General features: G+C 39.4%; 1 protein-coding gene across 1 annotated transcript in view; it reads left to right on the top strand.

Moving 5' to 3' along the window:
• Nucleotides 1-22,095, top strand: part of LOC127987559 (uncharacterized) — a 1,718,354-nt gene that overhangs the window by 1,556,947 nt on the left and 139,312 nt on the right. The window contains exons 78-79 of the mRNA XM_052589927.1: nt 13,471-13,647; nt 14,387-14,563. Of these exons, the coding sequence (XP_052445887.1) occupies nt 13,471-13,647; nt 14,387-14,563 (354 nt within the window). The remainder of the gene's footprint in view (nt 1-13,470; nt 13,648-14,386; nt 14,564-22,095) is intronic.

Here is a 22,095-nt window from a genome sequence, read left to right as displayed (position 1 = left end):
TGTTTTTAAAGAATAGAATTAGAATAGTGAGTGTTAAAGTTAGAGGGTCAAATAAAGATGGAAGAGATGTGTTTTAAGCCGATTCTTGAAGATGGCTAAGGACTCAGCTGCTCGGATTGAGTTGGGGAGTTCATTCCTCCAGAAGGGAACATGTTACAGCACAGTATCGCTACTGCAAACAGGAGCAAGATTTTTTTGCCATTTTTCCTATTGCCAAGACCTATTTCTCTCAAATATTGTTCACAAATCTGTCTTAATCTGTGTTAGTGAGCACTTCTTTTTCTATTTGCTGAGATAATCCATCCACCTAACAGGTGTGGCATATCAAGATGCTGATTTGACAGCATGATCAGCCTTTAGGCCCTTTCCCACTGTGATTCTGGCAAATACACGGGAAATGTGTCCCGGCAATTGTTGCACTTGTTGTTAGATTTTGCACTTTCACACTACCAGTGATTACCTGGAATATGTGCAAGCATTCACACACAACCCCTAAAGGTCCCGTAAAGACATGTGACATCAGGGTGTGACGTGTAATGTATGAGTCGAAAACGCTAGGCAGGTTAACTTTCACTTAAAATGGCGATCTCAGCTTCAGCGCCGAAAGTGAGGAACTAACTGATCTCTGCTTCATTACAATTTGCAAATTTTTTAGTAGCGAACATTGATCTGCCTTCAAAACACCTGGTAAAAGAGTCACGTGATATCGTGCGTCATCACTACGACACACCCTTTACAGCATTAGTTCTGACTTTTGTTCACACAGAGCTCGTTCCGGGACTGAACCCGGCAATGTTCCTAGGTCCCTAACCCTGGATCAATCCCGGGACGTGTTTGCGTTCACACAGAAGGCGACCGGGAAATTTACTTGGTCCAATGTTTAGTGTGAAAGGGGCTTTAGGCTGGCCACAATAAAAGGCCACTCTAAAATGTGCAGTTTACTGTATTGATGGTTCGAGGGGGGTGTCCGAAAACCAGTCAGTATCTGGTGTGACCACCATTTGCCTCATGCAGTGCTACACATCTCCATCTGATAACTTTCCGCGTTCCCGTCATCTTTATTTCAGAAGGTGACCCAGCTGACTTTACCAGAAAAAAAAAAAAAACTCAACACCAGCATCTAGTTGATTTGTCAAGAAATTGATTTTATAATTCTACCAAGTAGTATACTAAAAGATCCGTATTGCTGCGGAAAACATTGCTATAGTATACCGTATGGTTATAACCCCTAGTTATAAGTATATATCTCTTTTAGGGTAAAGTCAAAACAATTTCTTGAACTTTTTTTTCCTTTAAAAACTGCAGTCCTTTGGATTTAATGTGCAATGCTGGTTTATTAGATTTACATGGGTTTTATGTAAAAATATCTCTTTTCAGCAAAACAAGCTGTTTAGTTAGCTACAGTAGAAGCACATGATGTTATTATAAAATGCACTGTTTCTTAGTTGTTTCTACTCCAATATTCAGTTCAACTTCTGCTATAAAGGAGATATACACTTGCATAACCTTAATGAATAAATTATTAAACTCCAGATTCTCCACCTCAAGACACTCATCCAGATAATAGAGCAGCACTTTTAAATATATAACTCATTGCCATTAATGATATAAGCCTATTATTCATTTACATATTTTATTAAGTTTTATTTGAATCAAATTGAATCAATACAATTCTAATATATATGCAGTGTATTGGTATAAATTATTTTTTTGTATTTAACAAATGTATTACATGTATCTAACTCTGTGATTTGATTTATTTCTCTTGTAGGCTAAATGATTGTGGCTTAACAGACAAAAGCTGTCCAGCTCTGGCTTCAGTTCTTGGATCAGATACCAATCTGAAAGAGCTGAACATGAACAATAATAATCTGCAGGATTCAGGAGTGAAGCTACTCTGCACTGGCCTGGAGAATATAAACTGCAAATTAGAGATACTGAGGTAAGTTTTGTGACAATCATTAGTGTTTTGTTCATTTAAATTTGGACAATTTGCAGGCTTTAATTTCAGCATAAACTCCACATTTCAGGCCCCTCAATTACCAACAGTGCATATGCACAGATGTGTGTGTAACGAGTGCGGAAGAACAGTCTCATGCAAAGTTAGGGATCTTCCGTCTTGTACTTTAACATAGGAATGTGTGTAAATATAAGCACAACTCTGAACATGCTTAAGCAGAGAATCTAGTGCTAGAATGGCAATACTACAAAAAGAAAGTGCTACTGTGTGTTTCCTGTGTCCTTTAATTGCAAATACTACATTTATAAATGAATATTTCAAGTTAGATGAGATATTTAGTCTTGTTTATCCCCCCAGGAAACAAGACTAAATATATTTTTGCTTATATATAGTAAACGCATCTTGATGATTTAAAGTAAAAACAAGACAAAAATAATAAGGTATGCCTTTTTTTGCGTGCAGCTGGGAAGTCATTTGAAATGTAGCTTTAGTGTCATGACTGATCTTGCTTTGCTGGAGGATTCTGCAAACCATGCTCTGTGCAGAAAACATGTTTAAAAAGAACGCACTGATCTGTTTAGTGAGTGCACAGAATGTCTTCTCAGTCGGTACTGCTTTCTTTTTCCATTATTTAGGGTGAGGACATTACACATTCACATGATATATAAAGGGAGGTGTTGTCACCATATATGGTTTATTGGAGCCGTTTCTTAATGCAAATGACAGTGTTTAAATGTGTTTTTTTAAGTCTAGATCTAGGCACGATGCTCTACTGCAGGAAAAACACTGTACACTCAACACATTGACATATATTATTTCAATGTTACAAGGACATTTTTAAATTCTTGCTACTGGGTGTTTTTTGTGCGTCTTGTATAAGAGATTGCTGACTGAATGAGTTGCCATCATCATCATCATCATCATCACCATTATTTGTTAAATGTCAGCTAAAACATACTGGTAAATATTAAGATTATAACTGAAGTGTTTTCTCTTCATGTAGTCTGAAGAACAACTGTATCACTGAAGGAGGTTGTCATGTTCTGGCTGCAGCTCTAAATTCAAACGCTTCAATTCTGACAGAGCTGGATCTGAGCAGGAATCAAATAGGAGACTCTGGAGTGACAGAAATCTCCAGCCTGCTGAGAAATTCACAGACACTACAGATACTCAGGTCTGAATTTGGTTAATCTAAACATGAATCAATGTTAAGCTCCAGCTGGTCTGTAAACTGGTGCTGTGTCAAAAGGAATGAAATTGGTGTGTTGGTGTAGATATTTTTATAAAATATTGACAAACGGATGGATTTTTGGAGGTGATGGGAAATGTTAATATTCTAATGGTGTAATGCATGTTTTTATGTATTCGTCCGTTCATTCATTCATTCGTTCATTCATTCATTCATTCATCAGTTTGGTCTTTCTGAAGAGTTTCAGACTGCAGTATCACAGAAGAAGGTTATAATACAGTTGCAATCAACATAATTCAACCCCCTTAACCTGCTAGACATTTTGAAAGTGAAAGTGAAAGTGAAGTGACATTCAGCCAAGTATGGTGACCCATACTCAGAATTTGTGCTCTGCATTTAACCCATCCGAAATGCACACACACAGAGCAGTGAACACACACACACACTGTGAGCACAGTGTGAGTCCCATTCCGCAGTCCGGAGCAGTGGGCAGCCATTTATGCTGCGGCGCCCGGGGAGCAGTTGGGGGTTCAATGCCTTGCTCAAGGGCAACTAAGTCGTGGTATTGAAGGTAGAGAGAGAACTGTACATGCACTCCCCCCACCCACAATTCCGTCCGGCCCGAGACTAGAACCCACAACCCTTCGATTGGGAGTCCAACCCTCTAACCATTAGGCCACAACTTCTTCTGTTTTTTAATACACTTTTGTGTGATGGAACATTGATGAATCATGATGAAATTCAAATTGGATCTAAACATTCATGTTCAGAATTATTAAACCCCCCCCCCCCCCCCCCCAAAAAAAAGTCCAATTTTATTAATAAAAATCACCAATAAACGCTGCCTGTAAGTGTTTAGAAGCTTCGGTCATCTCTCTACTACAGTCTTGACCCATTCCTCATCTGAAAAAGCTTCTTGATCACTGATAATCTTTGGTTTTCACATTGCCACTGCTTTCTTTAAATTCATCCAGATATTTTCAATGAGAGTTAAATCTGGAGACTGAACAAGCCACTCAAGAACATTCTATGACTTATCCCTGAACCAAGCAGAAGTAGATTTGGATGTGTACTTTGGGATGACTTTCCTGCAGAAAAGTCCATTGATCATGAGCTTCAGTCTTTGCACCAAAGGCATTACAATTTTTGTCAAAATGACCTGATACTTCAAAGAATACATGATGTCCTTCATACAGTCATGATTTCCACTTCCTGCTGCAGTAAAACACCCCATAACAGCACTGATCCACCTCAAGTTTGACGATGGAGATGGTGTTCTTCTGCTTATGAGCTTGGCCATATCACTCCATAAAACATTCCTCCAGAGCTCCACAGGTCTACACATATGAATTTTACCAAGTTCAAGTCTGCCTTTTGTTCTTCTTGATCAAGAGTGGTATTCTCCAAGATGTCTCAACATGAAGGCCATACTTGTCTAGTGTTCTTACACACTGCACTGAAATGGTTTTCCTTCTTTCATTGGGTCATTTTCCAAGTCTTTGGCTGTACATTGCAGGTTGTTCTTCAACACACTAAAAAGGTTTTCTGGTACAACACACTTTTAGATAAGGAATAAGGCTGAGGGTTTTTAATGTCTTGGAAATCTTCTTACAGCCTTTACAGACTTTCTAAAGTAATACAATTATTTATTCTCTATAACTTTTGTGAGATCTCTGTTGACTTATTCCATTTTTGCTACTCAACTTCAGCACATGCATGGGTTAACTCTGTGTATGTGTAACAGCTCAAGCTAATTCTGTTTTTATTATAGTTTCTAAAGACATAATTGTGTTTTTAAACTATTTTATTCTCCACCATGCAAATAAGACATAAGAGATACTCCACTCCAAAATGAAAATTTACCCCCATGTCGTTCCAAACCCGTTAAAGCTTTATTCGTCGTTGGAACACAATTGAAGATATTTTGGATGAAAACCTGGAGGCTTTAGACTGCCAAGTAAAACAGCAATGTTGAATAAGGGTTGAATAATTGTGACATATCTCTGTTATTAAAATCTTCTAACTCAAAAATAATACATTATATAAGATTATATATTGACATTATGACTTTTAATATATTACTTTTGAAACCAGTGTACTGTTATAGATGTGATTTAGATTTTATCCTGGGTCTTCAGAAAAGCTTGTATTTGTAAAGTACTGCAGTTTCTGAGGGGTTGAGTAATTTTGATTGCAACTGTAGGCTATAATTGTGGAAAATTAAAAATGCAAAAATTAAAAATTGCATTTGTTGTAGTTTACGTTCACCAATTTATAACTTTACCCAGCTTTACTGTGAAAAGAGTCCATTCAGGTCAAAAAATCCTGTAATGCATCTTTTTATTTTCTTCATTTTAGAACATGTACTTGTGTGGCAATCTGTGTTATAATGAAGAATAACATCTTTTCTAATAGACTTTCAGACTGCAGTATTACTGAAGAAGGTTATGAAGCTCTGTCTTCAGCTCTGAGATCAAACCCTTCACACCTGATAGAGCTGGATCTCACAGGAAATGATCCTGGAGAATCAGGAGTGAAGCAGCTGAGTGATTTACTACAGGATCCAAACTGTCAACTCAAGACACTGAGGTGAGACCTGATTAAATAATATAAAATCAATTATACAAATATTTAAAATGTATTATATATATTAGGGGTGTAACGGTACGTGTATTCGTACCGGACCGTTTCGGTACAGGGCTTTCGTTACGGTGCACGTGTGTAACGAATGACGGAATGCAATATTTTGTGCGTGGAATATAAGTAAATTTTCGTGTTTCCAAATGAACATATTAAGTGGCGGAAGTCTCCGCGTTCAGCGCAAATCCTGCCCTGCAGCTGATTCTATAAGGCCGGTGACACACTGGATGCGTGGAGCAATTGTGTCTCAGTTGCGTGGCGTGTCCGTTTTTAATTCGGCTCCCATGTTAACAGGTTAGAGCTTGCAGACTGCCTGCATGAGACGCGTGGAAAAAACGTGCATGCTAAAAATAGAACCGACGCCTATTTTTGGAAGCGTTTCCAGACAAAATAGAATAGGAAAATATGTTTGTCATTTTGTACACAAATACATATTAATTCATGACACTTTGATGTTTGAAAGTCTATAGGTTGACATAAATTCAGATATAAATGTAATTTAAAAAACAAATTAATAATTATCGATTAAGACAAGAGCCTGGTCTGTCGGCGGTCTCCCTCTGTGTCATCTTCAGCAGCAGCAGCGCGCCATGGTCGCGTCAGGCACGATTCTGGTGAAGCAGGCCTACAAGCTGGGATTGGTAATGCTGCACTGTAATCATAGTTATTTATTATATTTTTCATTATATTTTATTATGTTATTGGTTTAATGCCGAGTATTTTATTAAGTGGAGAGCTTAATAACAGAAGTATTTAATTTCTTATTCTTTTAAAAAAAAAGTATTTAAAAAAGTGTATAGTAATAAACAACCTGCAGTTTAATGTTTGCATTTTTTTCCCTTACTGTACCGAAAATGAACCGAACCGTGACTTTAAAGGGGGGGTGAAATGCTCGTTTTCACTCAATATCCTGTTTATCTTGAGAACCTATAGAGTAGTACTGCATCCTTCATAACTCCAAAAAGTCTTTAGTTTTATTATATTCATAAGAGAAAGATAATCTGTACCGTTTTTTTCCCGGAAAAACACGACCGGCTGGAGGCGTGACGTGTGGGCGGAGCTAAAGAATCACGAGCGCGAGTAAGCTTTTGCGTTGAGAGCATCTGGAAACTGTGACATTACCGTGAGGAAAAAAACATCATCCAAAACAAAACATGGCTAACAGTCAGATTCAGCTGTATATTAATGATCCAGAATCAGATCCAGAGGCTGAAATTTAACATCGCATGTTGTTTACTTGATGTTCTTACGCGCCGATAACTAAGTTAACAACACAGAGATATTTGAAGCAGTTTTACTCACCGCCTGCGGTTCCAACACACGATCGTGACCCTTTTTCGTTGGGACTGCATTATCCTTAAGAAATAAACGATGTGCAAATCCGGCGTCAAACTGGGCCTTGTTTGTAAAACAAGCATCTTCAAAATGCAGGGAACAAACAAAAACACTTGCACAACTCCGTTGATGCTCTGTAAAAATAAACTCCATCCACTGGTCCCTTAATGCTGTTTTTTTTTTGGTAATCTGTGCAGGGTTGTCTTGCCCTGGCAACCAAAAACACACTTCTTTTGTGACATTTCGCGACGCTCTCGCTCTGCTCAGTGAAGTCTGTTGTGCTCTCAGTGCTCTGCTATACGGGTTCGCGCGCTCTTCCGGCAGACGTGCCTCAGGACCCATATAAGGAAATTCAGCTCCATCTAACGTCACACAGAGCCATACTCGAAAAAAACTTTCCGAAACTTGTGACAAACCGGAAGGAGTGTTTTTTGAACAGAAATACTCCTTCAAACGTACAACTTAATTTTTGAAACTTTGTCCATGTTTGGCATGGGAATCCAACTCTTTAACAGTGTAAAAAAACTCAGTATGCATGAAATAGCATTTCACCCCCCCTTTAAAACCGAGGTACGTACCGAACCGTGATTTTTGCATACTGTTACACCCCTAATAAATATATATATATATATATAAATATATATATATATATATATATATATATATATATATATATATATATATATATATATATATATATATATATACACACACACACACACACACACACTATATTATATTATATTATATTATATTATATTATATTATATTATATTATATTATATTATATTAAAGAATAATATTATTTCACTAATTCAGCCAGGTACACAATCTGTTGTTGAAAATGATCAAACATGAAAGATCAGATGCTGCAGCTGCTGTTGTTTTGATGATAAATGTCAGCACATTTTAGTTTTGTTAAAAGTTACAGCTTAATCAGACATTTTGGATAAGATTTAAATAGATTCATGTTTAGATTAACACATAGATGTGCTGGTGTTCAGTAGTTTGATGCCTCAATAGTTAACATTTATGATTGTGTTATTGTGGACATTTCTCATGAAACATATTCAGTGTGATTTATTATCCTGATTGTTTAAATGTTGTTGAATGCACTGTACATTAATTTTCCATCAAGCTCAGATTCACAACACTGTAGATCTACTTAGGGCTGAAACGATTCCTTGAGTAACTCGATTACAAAAATTGATTTATTTTAAATCTCACGTCAGGTTCTTTCGCAATGATTGTTTTAATGTGACAACGCGTTTACGTCACCCACAAAGCGGAAGGAGACACAAGCGCTGCGTCCGAGGTTGCATACTGCAAGGAGTCAGCAGTGTTTTGATTTGAGGGCGCGGGCAAATGTAAAGAGAACGTCGTGGCGTGTGTCCATTGCAAGATAGAGCTGGCATACCACAACTAGGGCCCTATGATTTCCGCGATGCAGATAATGCGGAGGGAATTGAGGAATCCAGTCATAAAAACGGACAGTTAAACACGGAATGGCACGGAATTTACCAAATTTTGAATGAATTAATCAAGAATAGGTCATTGCACTTACATCAAATCACAATATGGAATAATATCTGTAAATATTAAGTCGGAACAGACTATTTAAATATGAATCCTGCATGTTCTGCGTGTCTCTGTTAATGAATGGAGCAGAAGCGTGACTTCCTTTATGTACACACACTGAAGCGCGCATGACACTCACGGTAATTTCAGCATCTGCTGTATCACAGGTCTTGAACACACGAGGAACATCTCCAGAACTGCTCTGACAGTCACTTCATGAGCATTTGACCGTCTGATTTGAGTAAAACTAGCGTCACATCACATACACAGAACTGTAAAGGTACGTCAACCCGTCAAAATAAAAGTCCGGCTAAAGACTATTGTTCAGCAGAATGTACATAGCCTACCACAAAAAATATATATATATTATTTTTTTAAAGGTTTAATCACACAACATTTCTTCCATGTTTTATTTTTAATAGTAAATCCCCTGTTTACCAAAAAGTTACGTTAATTTTCAATAATTCAAAGATAAATTAAATTAATGTTTTATGTGTTTAATGTTTAATGTGCATCTCAGAAAATGCTTTATTTAAAACCCCAACTGAATGGCACTTAAATGAACTTAATTCTAAAAATCTGTCAACTTTATTGTCATTGTTCACAGTACAAGTACAGACAGAGAAACAATAGGTAATAATTAAATGTTAATTCATGATGTATGCATTGCATTCTATGCATTTAAAAAAAAAAAAGTTGTACATTTTAAGAGGCCTGTGATGGTCACGGAGGGACCGCACGTTCAACATGGACGTTAATACGCACAAACACACACCGAGACTGTTTGGTGATACAAGAGTTTATTGTAATTATTGATCAGAGAGTGAATAAAATACCTGCAACCCTCAGGCCATACTCTCCACTGCAGAAACAGCACCATTACCACATGTGGAGGGACAAACTCACAGAAAACACTTTACACATGTTCCCTTAAATATACAGAGTCTGAAACAAACATATTGGCATGATGTTCTACTAAATCTACTTTGATGTTATTAATCCGTTCACATTAAACAGGAAATAACAGCAATAACTCGGCCACGTTGCCCCTGAAACCCCCACGCTCAATTAATACATGGTAGATCCCCACCCTAAGCGGAACCAATAATTCCTGCCATTGTTTCTTACCAAGACTCTAAAAATCACGGGACAAACGATACACGGGAACAATACACATAGCTTACAGGTATTTAATTCACTCTCTGATCAATAATTACAATAAACTCTTGTATCACCAAACATTCTCGGTGTGTGTTTGTGCGTATGTGTGCGTATTAACGTCCATGTTGAATGTGTGGTCCCTCCGTGACCGTCACAACACCCAGGAGTCTTATTTTATCTTGCATAATTAATATTGCACTTTAATTAAGCAAAAACACATTTTATCCGATTACTCGATTAATCGATGGAATTTTTGGTAGAATACTCGATTACTAAAATATTTGATAACTACAGCCCTAATTCTACTACAGCAGATCTATTACAGACCACAAACATGTGATGGAGACGATCACTGATGATTCAGCACACACACACACACACACACACACACACACACACACACACACACACACACACACACACACGTCTGAACCTGCAGTTCCTCTCATAATGAGCAGAATTATCAGTTAAATAAAACTATCCAGAGATGATCTGATCATGTTCTCTATTAGTGGATCAGAAATCCAGTGTTTGGTGAATTCTGCTACATAATAATAGAAAGAGCCGGCATCAAAAGATAATCTAAATATATCACTATGAATGCTTAACTGTCACAATCTAGTTATCTCTTTGTTAACTTTCCTCATCTCCTGCTTAAAAGCCAGAACAATCTTCAGATTTTTGAGAATCATGATCTAGTGAGCTTTTGCCCGAGTTTCTTTTAAATTTACTTTTGACTTTTGTCTTTCTTAAAAAAAAAATATATATTTAAATGTTCAACTGTTTAAACTTGAAAAAGAGCTTTTCATTACAAACAGTGTTTGATAATCTTTAAATGTTTTGTGATGCGATACACACTGGATTGATTCCAGCTTCATCTTATCTTCTGCAGGTTTTTGGGTCCTGCTGCAGATGAAGGCTGTCAGTATGTGGCTGGAATTGTGGGTAAAAACCCGTTACTCCTGAGAGAGCTGAATCTGAGTGGACGTGAACTAGGAGACACAGGAGTGAATCAGATCTCTGCTCTACTGCAGGATAAACACTGTACACTCAACACACTGAAGTGAGTATCTTACATCATTTCACATGTTACATGACTAGTAATGTTACAGTCCTCTATTTTAATTCTCATTTGAGTCCGACCCCACGTTATAAAGCTTGGAAGAGCCTGGACATTTTTAATATAACTGATTATATTTGTCTGAAAGAAGAAATTCATATACATCTAGGATGACTTGAGGGTGAGTAAATCATGGAGTAATTTTCATTTTTGGGTGAACTATCCCTTTAAGTGCACAGAGGTTGGAGAAAATAATGTGAACACATTAGAAATAGACAGTATTTTATTAAAGTGTTTACTGTCTTTTGTCTTTAATACAGCTTTCAACCTTCTTAGAAAAGATTAATACAACTTTTGAATAGACATCAGTTACATTTAGTCTCTAACTTCTGCTGTGACTGCTGAATGTGATCATGTTTACTGACTGCAAACCGAGGATTGAAGACTAATTTTTTAAAAAAGTATATGCGTGTATGCCAGGTTTTTTGACCAACTGGGTCTCTGAGTTTAGGTTAAGGAGGTTATGAATGAAGCTGGAGTTTCTCTGCGTCTGGAGAGCATCAGTGCAGAGGATCATTTTATAAAGTTAAAGACTATGAAGTGCAACACACACACCTCTGATACAATCTCAGAAAAAGTAGTCTGGGGTTTCATGACCCTTTAAAAACTATCTTCCCATCACCCTCACTGACTGTTACCAGTGATGCGCGGGTCAATATATAAACAACCCACACCTGACCAGTGTTTCTGCAAGTTCAGCAGACCGTGAGGTTTGGGTTTGTTCTGATCAGAGCTCGTGAGCGGAGAGCACATTTCTGAATATTCACTCATTCGGGGGGGTCTCGCTCAACCCAAAATGGCCTGCTGGTTCCAAAATATGTGGAATAAGGGCTGCCTCCGACTAATTATTATTATTTTTTCTAGTCGACTAGTAGTTGTTCATTTAAGCCATTCATGGACAAATCACATTCTTATATTAATTTAATTACTTATAGGCTATAGCCTACAGGATAATAAGCGTTATGACCGCACGCATAAAGCTTGCCACAAAGAATTGGTTAAAGTAATGATTATGAATGTCTAAATTAGCAAGGAGACATTTAATTGTTTAGTAATAAACTGGTGTTTTCTGATTCGCTGTAAAGATGAAGTGGACGATGCGGACTTGCCATGAACGGCAGAGAGAAATGCACATTTCATTTGGATTACATCATCAGAGAGTAGCCTATTTATTTTGTTTTGAATATTTTCATTTAAAAGTAGTCATTTCATTTCAGTAGTCATATTTCTCAAATCTACGAGGCACAAGCTGAGTTTCGGCACCCTCCAGTTCACATCAATGCAAGTAATCGTTCCAGCACCTCATTACATTGTCTGCTGTATATTTGCTTCTTATTTATTAAATACGGGCAACTGATTGATAAAACATTGATCTTCACCTTTTCTCTTGCACCCGCTCATTTTTGGATCAACCCGTGATAGCTTGTTTTTTGCACTATATATATGTATATTTTTATATATGTTCATATATTTTTGTATAGTTAATCTGTCTATATTCTGTATTGTATATTTTACTTGTAAAGTTAGTTGTTGTGTGATCTAAACATTTGAAATTTCTGCTCATACAGCAGGTCAAATACACAACCCAATATCCAATCATTTCAGTTAATAATACCAAAAATACACAAACATTTCTCTTTTATCCAGTGGGACAGAACTGTTTTCATTGTGTTTATTAATGAGACACAACAGAATAGTTCTGTGCTGCTGTATCAGAACATATTCATAGTGTTTATTGATGCTTCATATCATCTCTCTGTCATCAAACACCAGATTAATGAATGTGTAACACAACTGAACAGAACCGGTCCAGACTGGGCTTTATTCTGTGCAGGCATTGCTTCTTCAGTCTGACCTGTTTCAGAGAAATATTACTGTACTTCACATCTACACACACAGACAAACCTACAGTTTTATTTAGATGTGCAAAGTTGAATCTGTGTAGCAAAAATGATCAAGTCACTGGACAGAGCAGAGCGAATGCATTTACGTTGTAGTGATGTGCAGACCAGAATCAGTTTAAACACAAATACACAGCAGTCAGGACTTTTATTTTAGACAATATGATCAGTTTTAGACAAAAGATGAAATAAGAATTATATGACACAAATAAAAAAATATGAAAGATGTTAACACATTTCACACAAGGTTGTTGGGAATTAAAACTTCATGGTATTTCTATCATGAATCAGGAGAAATTGTACATAAATCATGAGAAGTGTCAATTATTTGATTAAATGAACAACTTATTTGTTTTTCTATTTTGTAGACCAAATTGTGGAAAATTATCCAAATGTGTTCAGACTCTCTTCCTCTGTTTTTTTGTTTTATCAAGAAATTGTGACTTTATTAAATAGTTTTCTTCTATCTTCTCTCTTTCTCTCAATGTAGATTAAAATGCTGTGATTTGACAGATGAAGGTTGTTCTGCTGTGACTTCATGAACATAACGTGTCTGATTCATTGTGTTTTCTCTTTCTGTCTTCAGTCTGCGTGATTGCAGTATTACAGAGAAACAGTGTCTCATCCTGACTTCAGCTCTGAAATCAAACCCATCACACCTGAGAGAACTGAACCTGAGCGGGAATAAACTACTAGGAGACTCTGGAGTGAAACACCTCAGTGATCTACTGATGAACACACAATTCAAGCTGAAGAAACTAGAGTTAGTATCATTATACTCTACAGCACTTACAGTCAGATTAAAGATTACTGTTTACTTTCAGGAAAAGGAAAGGAAAGAAAAGAATGTGACGTGTGGCCAAATATAGTGTCCCATACTCTGCATTTAACACACACACACACACACACACACACACACACACACACACACACACACCGTGAACACACACACCGTGAACACACACACACACCTTGAAAACACACACACACACACACCCACACACAGTGTACACACACACACACACACACACAGTACACACACACACCTTGAACACACACACGCCATCAAAACACACACACACCCACACAGTGTACACACACACCGTGAACACACACACACACACACCCACACACAGTGTACACACACACCGTGAACACCCACACACACACACACAGTGTACACACACACCTTGAAAACACACACACCCACACACAGTGTACACACACACCGTGAACACACACACACACACACACACCCCACACACACACACACACACACCATGAACACACTCAGTTTTAATATTATTTTTAAATAGTTCTGTAGTTGATGCTGTATCTTAATCTACTTTAATCTTTTTTCTTCTGTATTTGTTTATGGTCATATAATAAGGTTTTTGGCAATGTTTTATTTATTTCACTGTATGATGTTTACTCAATATTAATTTAACTCACACATGAACATAACGTGTCTGATTCATTGTGTTTTCTCTTTCTGTCTTCAGTCTGTGTGGATGCAGTATTACAGAGAAACAGTGTCTCATCCTGACTTCAGCTCTGAAATCAAACCCATCACACCTGAGAGAACTGAACCTGAGCTGGAATGAACTACTAGGAGACTCTGGAGTGAAACACCTCAGTGATCTACTGATGAACACACAATTCAAGATGGAGAAACTAGAGTTAGTGTCATTATACTCTACAGCAGTTACAGTCAGATTAAAGATCACTGTTTACTTTCAGGAAAAGAAAAGGAAAGGATGTGACGTGTGGCCAAGTCTAGTGCATTTAACACATATACACACACACACACACACACACACAAACACACACCTGCAGCGCTGAGGAACAGTATATAGTGTCCCATACTCTGCATTTAACACACACACACACACACCGTGAACAGATACACGCACACTCTCTCGCACACGCACACACACACACACACACACTCTTTCTCTCTCTCACACACACACACACACACACCTGCAGCGCTGAGGAACAGTTGGGGTTCAGTTCTTGCTCGAGGGTCTCTGTTTTGAGGTATTTATTTGGGGCTGGTTAGTAAAGGTTTGCAATCACTATGGCACATCCGGTTAGAATGCAATGACTCTGATGTTTCTTCTTTAATTTTTATTCTCCACTGTAGATATGTGGGTATGTTTGGTTCTGAAAGGATACACACAATAATGGTAAATAAAAGGTACACAATAATAAGTATAACAACAATAAAAATTGCCAAAAATATTATATAGTTACAAAAGGCATTAAATAGGATTAACTATATTCAATGTATAATTACAATAAATCAACATTATGTACAGACTGCTCTGAGCGGGACTCGAACCCGCGGCCGTAACATTATTAGCGCCATTCCGGCGGTCTTATGTAAACAAATGACAGTGCAATTTTAGAACGTTAATCTTGAGGCATTCATAGGTACGCATGCAAATAAGCATATAATCCACATAACGGGTCTGATAAGCATATAAACAGCTGTCATAAACTATCATAATCACATTAATTCACACAAAGGAATGGCAATTGCTGAATCTTTGTACACACGCATACAGTATTACCATTAATATCTGAAGTCTGTGATTATCTTAAACCGCAACAATACACAAATGTATTAATAACAAAGATAAGAACATTTGAACTTACTTCTAGCTGCACGCACACACTTGAAATAAACTTTGGAGAACACTCATTAGCTCCGCACTAAACTTACTGATGCAACACACTTCTATATCCTTTGGCGGAACTACTTTCAGATGACGCTAAAGCTGTACTGATTCGTAGTTTCAACTGTCAATTAAAAAGCCCACCAATAGTGTCACGTGAACCAGTTATGCTCTGTGATTGGATATACGTCAGGGCTTACGTATGGGTGACAGACATACAGAAAGATAACACAAGAGAGATTCTCGTGTATGCGGTTGCTTCATGCTGAATAAAGCGAGTTAAAGACGATCTACTGTCTCTTCATATATCTATATATATTATACGAAGATAGATACGCTTCACATGGTGTCAGAAGTGAACCGACACAGCACGCTGACTGAAGGAAGTAGTTTGACAGGAGAAAACCGGACAGGATGGCAAAGTTTTCGGCGCCGGAGCAGCTTAACTTCGCTAAACCGGAGGATTGGCCCGATTGGAAACAACTTTTCTCCCGGTATCGAATAGCAACGAAGCTTAACAAAGAGCCAGCTGATGTTCAGGTCAGCGCACTGATTTATTCTATGGGCCCGGAGGCAGAGCAAGTGTACAATTCATTCGTCTCGCCAGATGACGACGAGGGAGAGGAGGAGGATTTTGACCAAGTGCTGAAGCTGTTTGACGCGCACTTCGTGCCAAAAAGAAATGTGATTTTTGAGAGAGCACGTTTTCATTCACGGACACAAGAGGCGGGTGAGTCCGTTGAGCAGTATATAAGGCACTTGTATGAACTCGCAGCCCACTGTGACTTTCATGAAAAGGAGGAGGAAATAAGAGATAGACTTGTTATAGGGATTAAAGACAAAGATCTTTCATTGAAGCTACAAATGACGCGAGGCTGGTGCATCAGGGCACGTTGATGAAGTGAAATCAAAAGTTTATAAAAATAAGTGGAAAAAAACACAATATGAGGCAGCAGGAGGACGAAAAGAAAATGAAAAGAAAAACTGTGGTAGATGTGGGCGCAGACATGCAAGAGACAAATGTCCAGCTAAAGACAGAGAATGTAACAAATGCCACAAAATTGGTCACTTCGCAAACAAATGCAAAACCAGAATGATACAAGAAGTGACTGAAGAAGTAGACAGCTTATTCTTAGGATCAATAAATGAGACTATGACCAAGAATGAGGCTACAGTGGATGAAGTCATCACAGATATAGAGCCACCATGGCGCACAACACTAGTGATATGCCATACTCCAGTCAGCTTCAAGATTGATTCTGGTGCTGACACGACAATAATAAATGAGGCTACATATAGCAGCCTCCGTGTCAAGCCGAAACTTAGTCCAGTCACCTCTAAACTGGAAAGTCCAGGAGGAAAAGTGGTCCATTTGGGGCAATTCCTAGCTAAGACGCAAGAGACAAAAGGAAGAAAAACAACAGACTGTTACTTTAGAGTAATAGTGGCAAAGTCTACTTGCGATAATTTACTGAGTAGATCTGTCAGTGTTCGTCTGGGTCTAATAAAACACATTGAAGAAGTCAGTGTGTTTGGGGAATTAGGGCTGCTTAAGGGAGACCCCATAAAAATATTCCTAAAAGAAAATGCTAAGCCATACAGCGTTGTAGCCCCTCGCCGCATACCCATTCCGCTGCTACCTAAAGTAGAGGAGGAGCTTAAGCGAATGGAGGAAAATGGCATAATAGAGCGCGTGACAGAGCCTACAGAATGGGTAGTGCCTATGGTGCCTGTGATAAAGCCAAACGGTAAAGAATTTGTGTAGGTCTCACTAAACTAAACGAGAACGTGAAAAGAGAAAAATTAATCTTGCCGACCACGGACAGCATCTTACACAAACTGGCTGGAAGTAAGGTGTACACAACTCTGGATGCTGCCAGTGGATTTTGGCAAATGGCTATGGATGAAGAAAGCTAAAAATTAACAACCTTTATAACACCAAATGGTCGATACTGTTTTAAACGGCTCCCATTCGGGATAACATCAGCACCAGAAATATTCCAAAGGAGGATGCAAGAACTACTGCATGATCACGAGGGCACAGTCGTTTATATGGATGATATTCTTGTGTTCGGAGCTACTCTGGAAGAGCACAACAGCCGCCTGAAAAGGGTGATGGAGACAATCCGTGCATCTGGTTTAAAACTTAACCGCCAAAAGTGTAAGTTCAGGCAGGCTTCCATTCACTTCTTGGGCCAGGTCATCAGTCAAGAGGGCATAACTCCAAGCCCAGAAAGAGTGTCCGCCATCACCGCTCTGGAGACACCTACAAATGTGAGTGAGTTAAAAAGAGTACTTGGTATGGTGAATTATGTCGGCAGATACATACCCAATTTGTCACAAATCCTTCATCCCCTTAACGAGCTGTTAAAGAATGCAGTAGCATGGGTGTGGGACTCGCAGCAAGAAGCAGCCTTCCAGAAAGTAAAGTCGCTGATATCCTCTGCACCCGTTCTTCAGTACTTTGATCCAAAACTGCCCACCGTAGTAGGTGCTGACGCATCCAGTTATGGATTAGGAGGGGTGCTGATGCAAAATCATGGAGGCACACTTAAACCGGTAGCCTACTGCTCTCGTACACTAAATGAAGCGGAAAAGAAGTACGCACAAATAGAAAAGGAGTGTCTTGCTAGTGTATGGGCCTCAGAAAAGTTCTATCTATATCTGTGTGGTCTGGAAAGCTACAAACTACTAACGGACCATAAACCACTGGTGACACTCATCAACCACAGAGACCTAGACAAAACTCCACTAAGGTGTCAGCGACTTCTGATCCGCCTAATGAAGTTCAACCCAGTCGCTGAGTACATCCCAGGAAAAAACCTGATAGTACCTGATGTGTTGTCAAGGCACCCAGAGTCAAAAGTGGACGACACAAAACTGAGTGAGGACATCCAGGCATATGTGGACTCCATCGCAGAGCTGGAAAGGCCTAAAACAGTGCTGGAGCGCATAAAAGCAGAGACAGAGAAGGATGAAACCCTGCAGAAAGTCGGACAATACATTAAGTCTGGCTGGCCACGATACAGAAAGGATGTCGTGAGGCCTGCTCTAGACTATTTTATGAAGAGAAGTAGTCTCAGTGAGCATAATGGACTGGTAAAGAGGGGAAACCAAATAGTAATCCCACAAATAATGAGAACTGAGATGCTGGAGAGAATCCACCATGGGCATCAAGGCCTAAACAAATCCAGGGAGAGATACAATGATGCCATCTGGTGGCCAAAGATAAGCCATGCAGTAAAGGAGAAAGTGTCCTCATGCCCACACTGCAATGAGCACAAACCAAGCCAAAGCCGGGAACCACTCATTACAACGCCTTTGCCGAAACTCCCGTGGCAAAAACTAGCTGCAGATCTTTGTGAGTTTAAAGGAAAGCACTTCCTGGTTGTTATTGACTATTATTCAAGATGGCTTGAAGTATTAAGTCTCACCCAGACCACGAGTGAAGCAGTTATAAGTAAGCTGATGAGCATATTTATACGGTTCGGGATACCTGAAGAGCTGATTACGGATAACGGCCCACAGTTCACCTCACGGCAGTTCCAGGACTTCACATCTAAGTATGACATCCAGCATACTACATCAAGCACATATTATCCCCAAGCTAATGGGATGGCGGAGCGAGCTGTCAGGACCACTAAAAGCATCCTTAGGCAACAAGACCCCCAGCTAGCTCTCCTGATCTACAGGGACACCGCTACGGAGCCGACAAAAGAAAGCCCAGCCAGACTCCTCATGGGAAGGAGAATGCGAACCACAGTCCCCAAGCTCCACCATCAGTTGAGACCGTCATGGCCAAATCTGTCTACAGTCAGGCAGACAGATGCCAAAGCTAAGCAGGCCTACGAATACACCTACAACAGGAGATACTCAGCTAAGCAGCTTCCCGCCTTAGGGGTCATAGACTGAGTGCGACTGAAAACAGACTCAGAAAAGATATGGAGAGGCACCGGGGTGATTCAGGCTTCGTGTTCCACTCCCCGTTCGTTTGTGGTGAAAATGCCACAAGGAGACACCATCAGACGAAACCGGAGGCACCTGCAGATTGTCAACCAAGAAAGGAACGACTCTCCAACACAATCACCAAAAGTCTCCAACCCGCCGGGCAGCATAACATCAGCTACCTGTCCAACTCAAAATAATTCAGAGACTGGTAGTATAACATCGTCACCCAGAGTTTTGAGAACACGCTCTGGACGTGTTGTGAAACCTGCCGTCAAGTTAACTTACTAGTCAGAAGAAATGAGTTAACTAGTGATGTTCACAAATGAGTACAGACCACTTATGTTGAAGGACAAAAGGGAAGGTCTGAGAAGAATGTTTGTTTATATTTGCTTGTTCAGATGTATTTTGTTAATGTCTACTTAAACAGCAAGTTTAAAAATAATATTGATAAATAGAATAAGAGTTCTTATGTTTATTTAATACATTTTTGGAAAAAAGAGAATATGGAAAATATTGTGTTTTAGACCGAAAAGTAATTTCAGGGTATGTTTCTGAGAAACAGTTGTTTTGTTTAATACTGTATGAATCCTTAGACTAAAAGGGGGAGATGTCACGTGAACCAGTTATGCTCTGTGATTGGATATACGTCAGGGCTTACGTATGGGTGACAGACATACAGAAAGATAACACAAGAGAGATTCTCATGTATGCGGTTGCTTCATGCTGAATAAAGCGAGTTAAAGACGATCTACTGTCTCTTCATATATCTATATATATTATACGAAGATAGATACGCTTCACAAATAGCATTCACTGTCCATTGTTTGTTATCGCAGTCTTTACAACAGTCTCATTTCAGTCAGTCACCGCAGATCACAGTAATCCAGTTCATTAATGGACCAAATTATTATTATAATTTTTTTATTCACTCAGACCTGTACAGTAAAGAATGACAATTGCAAAAAAAGTTACAAATGTCTTTAAGTAAATTGTAATTAGGGATGCACGATCATGATTTTTCATGGCCGATACCGATTTGCGTTTTTTTTTTTTTTTTTAATCTTTAAACAACAAATAAGAAAGAAGGAAAGTGTGCATAAACAAGATGTTTATTTGGTATTTAATAGCCCAAATTGGCTTTTGACTATTGAAAACAATAACCGTAACCATCTGAAATTAACGGCAGTAACTGCACAGTAAGTAGACTACATTCAATACAGACCTCAGCATTTAGCTTTTGTTTCTGAATTGTGTTGAAACTACAGAGAACTGGCCTTAAATAAAATATTAACTGTAACCAGGGTTCTAAATTAACACCCGACAACCCGCCAAATGCGGGTTAAAATTCATTTTGGCGGGTGTTAATTAAAACTTACTAGCCAGTTTGGCTGGTGATGCATGACATGAGGTTCTGTTCTTGGTCATTTATCCCCCTGGCAGCACTTCCTACATTTCCCACGAACACTGTGCTGTAATGCTACGTGATGACGTTTCATATGCTCATTGGCTGCACGCAGTTTGCAGTGAAACCAGCGCGAAAAAACATGGAAACGAATAGTGTCCATCAGAAAACACAAGGAAAAAGAACGAATAGAGCCAGAGTAGGGAGCATAGACTGAAAGAGGAGGGAGTTAGCTATTAAAGAAAAAAATTAAGATTAAACTAAATGTGGCGGTGGTTGGGACAGTTTTCTGGGGGCAAAAAGAGGAACGAGGCAGGGGATGAGGATATTACGGAGAGCCCCGCACGTCACCTGTAGGAGAAAAAAAATCAATCTGTGACGACGGTTTTGCAATCCGTCCCCTCAGTTTATAAACCGTACTCACAAATTCATAAACTGTTCCCTCGGTTTAACAAATTGTACCCACGGATTAACAAACCGTGCCCACGAATTCCCAATCCGTGCGCTCAGATTTTGTAAACCGTACCCTCCATCCATCCATCCATCCATCATCTTCCGCTTATCCGGGGCTGGGTCGCGGGGGCAACAGTCTAAGCAGAGACGCCCAGACTTCCCTCTCCCTAGCCACTTCCTCCAGCTCTTCCGGGGGGACCCCGAGGCGTTCCCAGGCCAGCCGGGAGACATAGTCCCTCCAGCGTGTCTTAGGTCTTCCCCGGGGCCTCCTCCCGGTGAGACGTGCCTGGAACACCTCCCTGGGAAGGCGTCCAGGAGGCATCCGAAATAGATGCCCGAGCCACCTCAGCTGGCTCCTCTCGATGTGGAGGAGCAACGGCTCTACTCTGAGCTCCTCCCGAGTGACCGAGCTTCTCACCCTATCTCTAAGGGAGCGCCCAGCCACCCGACGGAGAAAGCTCATTTCGGCCGCCTGTATCCGGGATCTTGTCCTTTCGGTCATGACCCACAGCTCATGACCATAGGTGAGAGTAGGAACGTAGATTGACCGGTAAATCGAGAGCTTTGCCTTACAGCTCAGCTCCTTCTTCACCACGACAGACCGGTACAGCGACCGCATTACTGCAGAAGCTGCACCGATCCGTCTATCAATCTCACGTTCCATCCTTCCCTCACTCGTGAACAAGACTCCAAGATACCTGAACTCCTCCACTTGAGGCAGGAACTC

The sequence above is a fragment of the Carassius gibelio genome, chromosome B22 (genome assembly GCF_023724105.1).
Source record: "Carassius gibelio isolate Cgi1373 ecotype wild population from Czech Republic chromosome B22, carGib1.2-hapl.c, whole genome shotgun sequence".
Classification (NCBI taxonomy): domain Eukaryota; kingdom Metazoa; phylum Chordata; class Actinopteri; order Cypriniformes; family Cyprinidae; genus Carassius; species Carassius gibelio.
The sequence above is the reverse complement of the archived record's forward strand: the minus strand, read 5'-3'. Positions and strand labels throughout refer to the sequence as shown.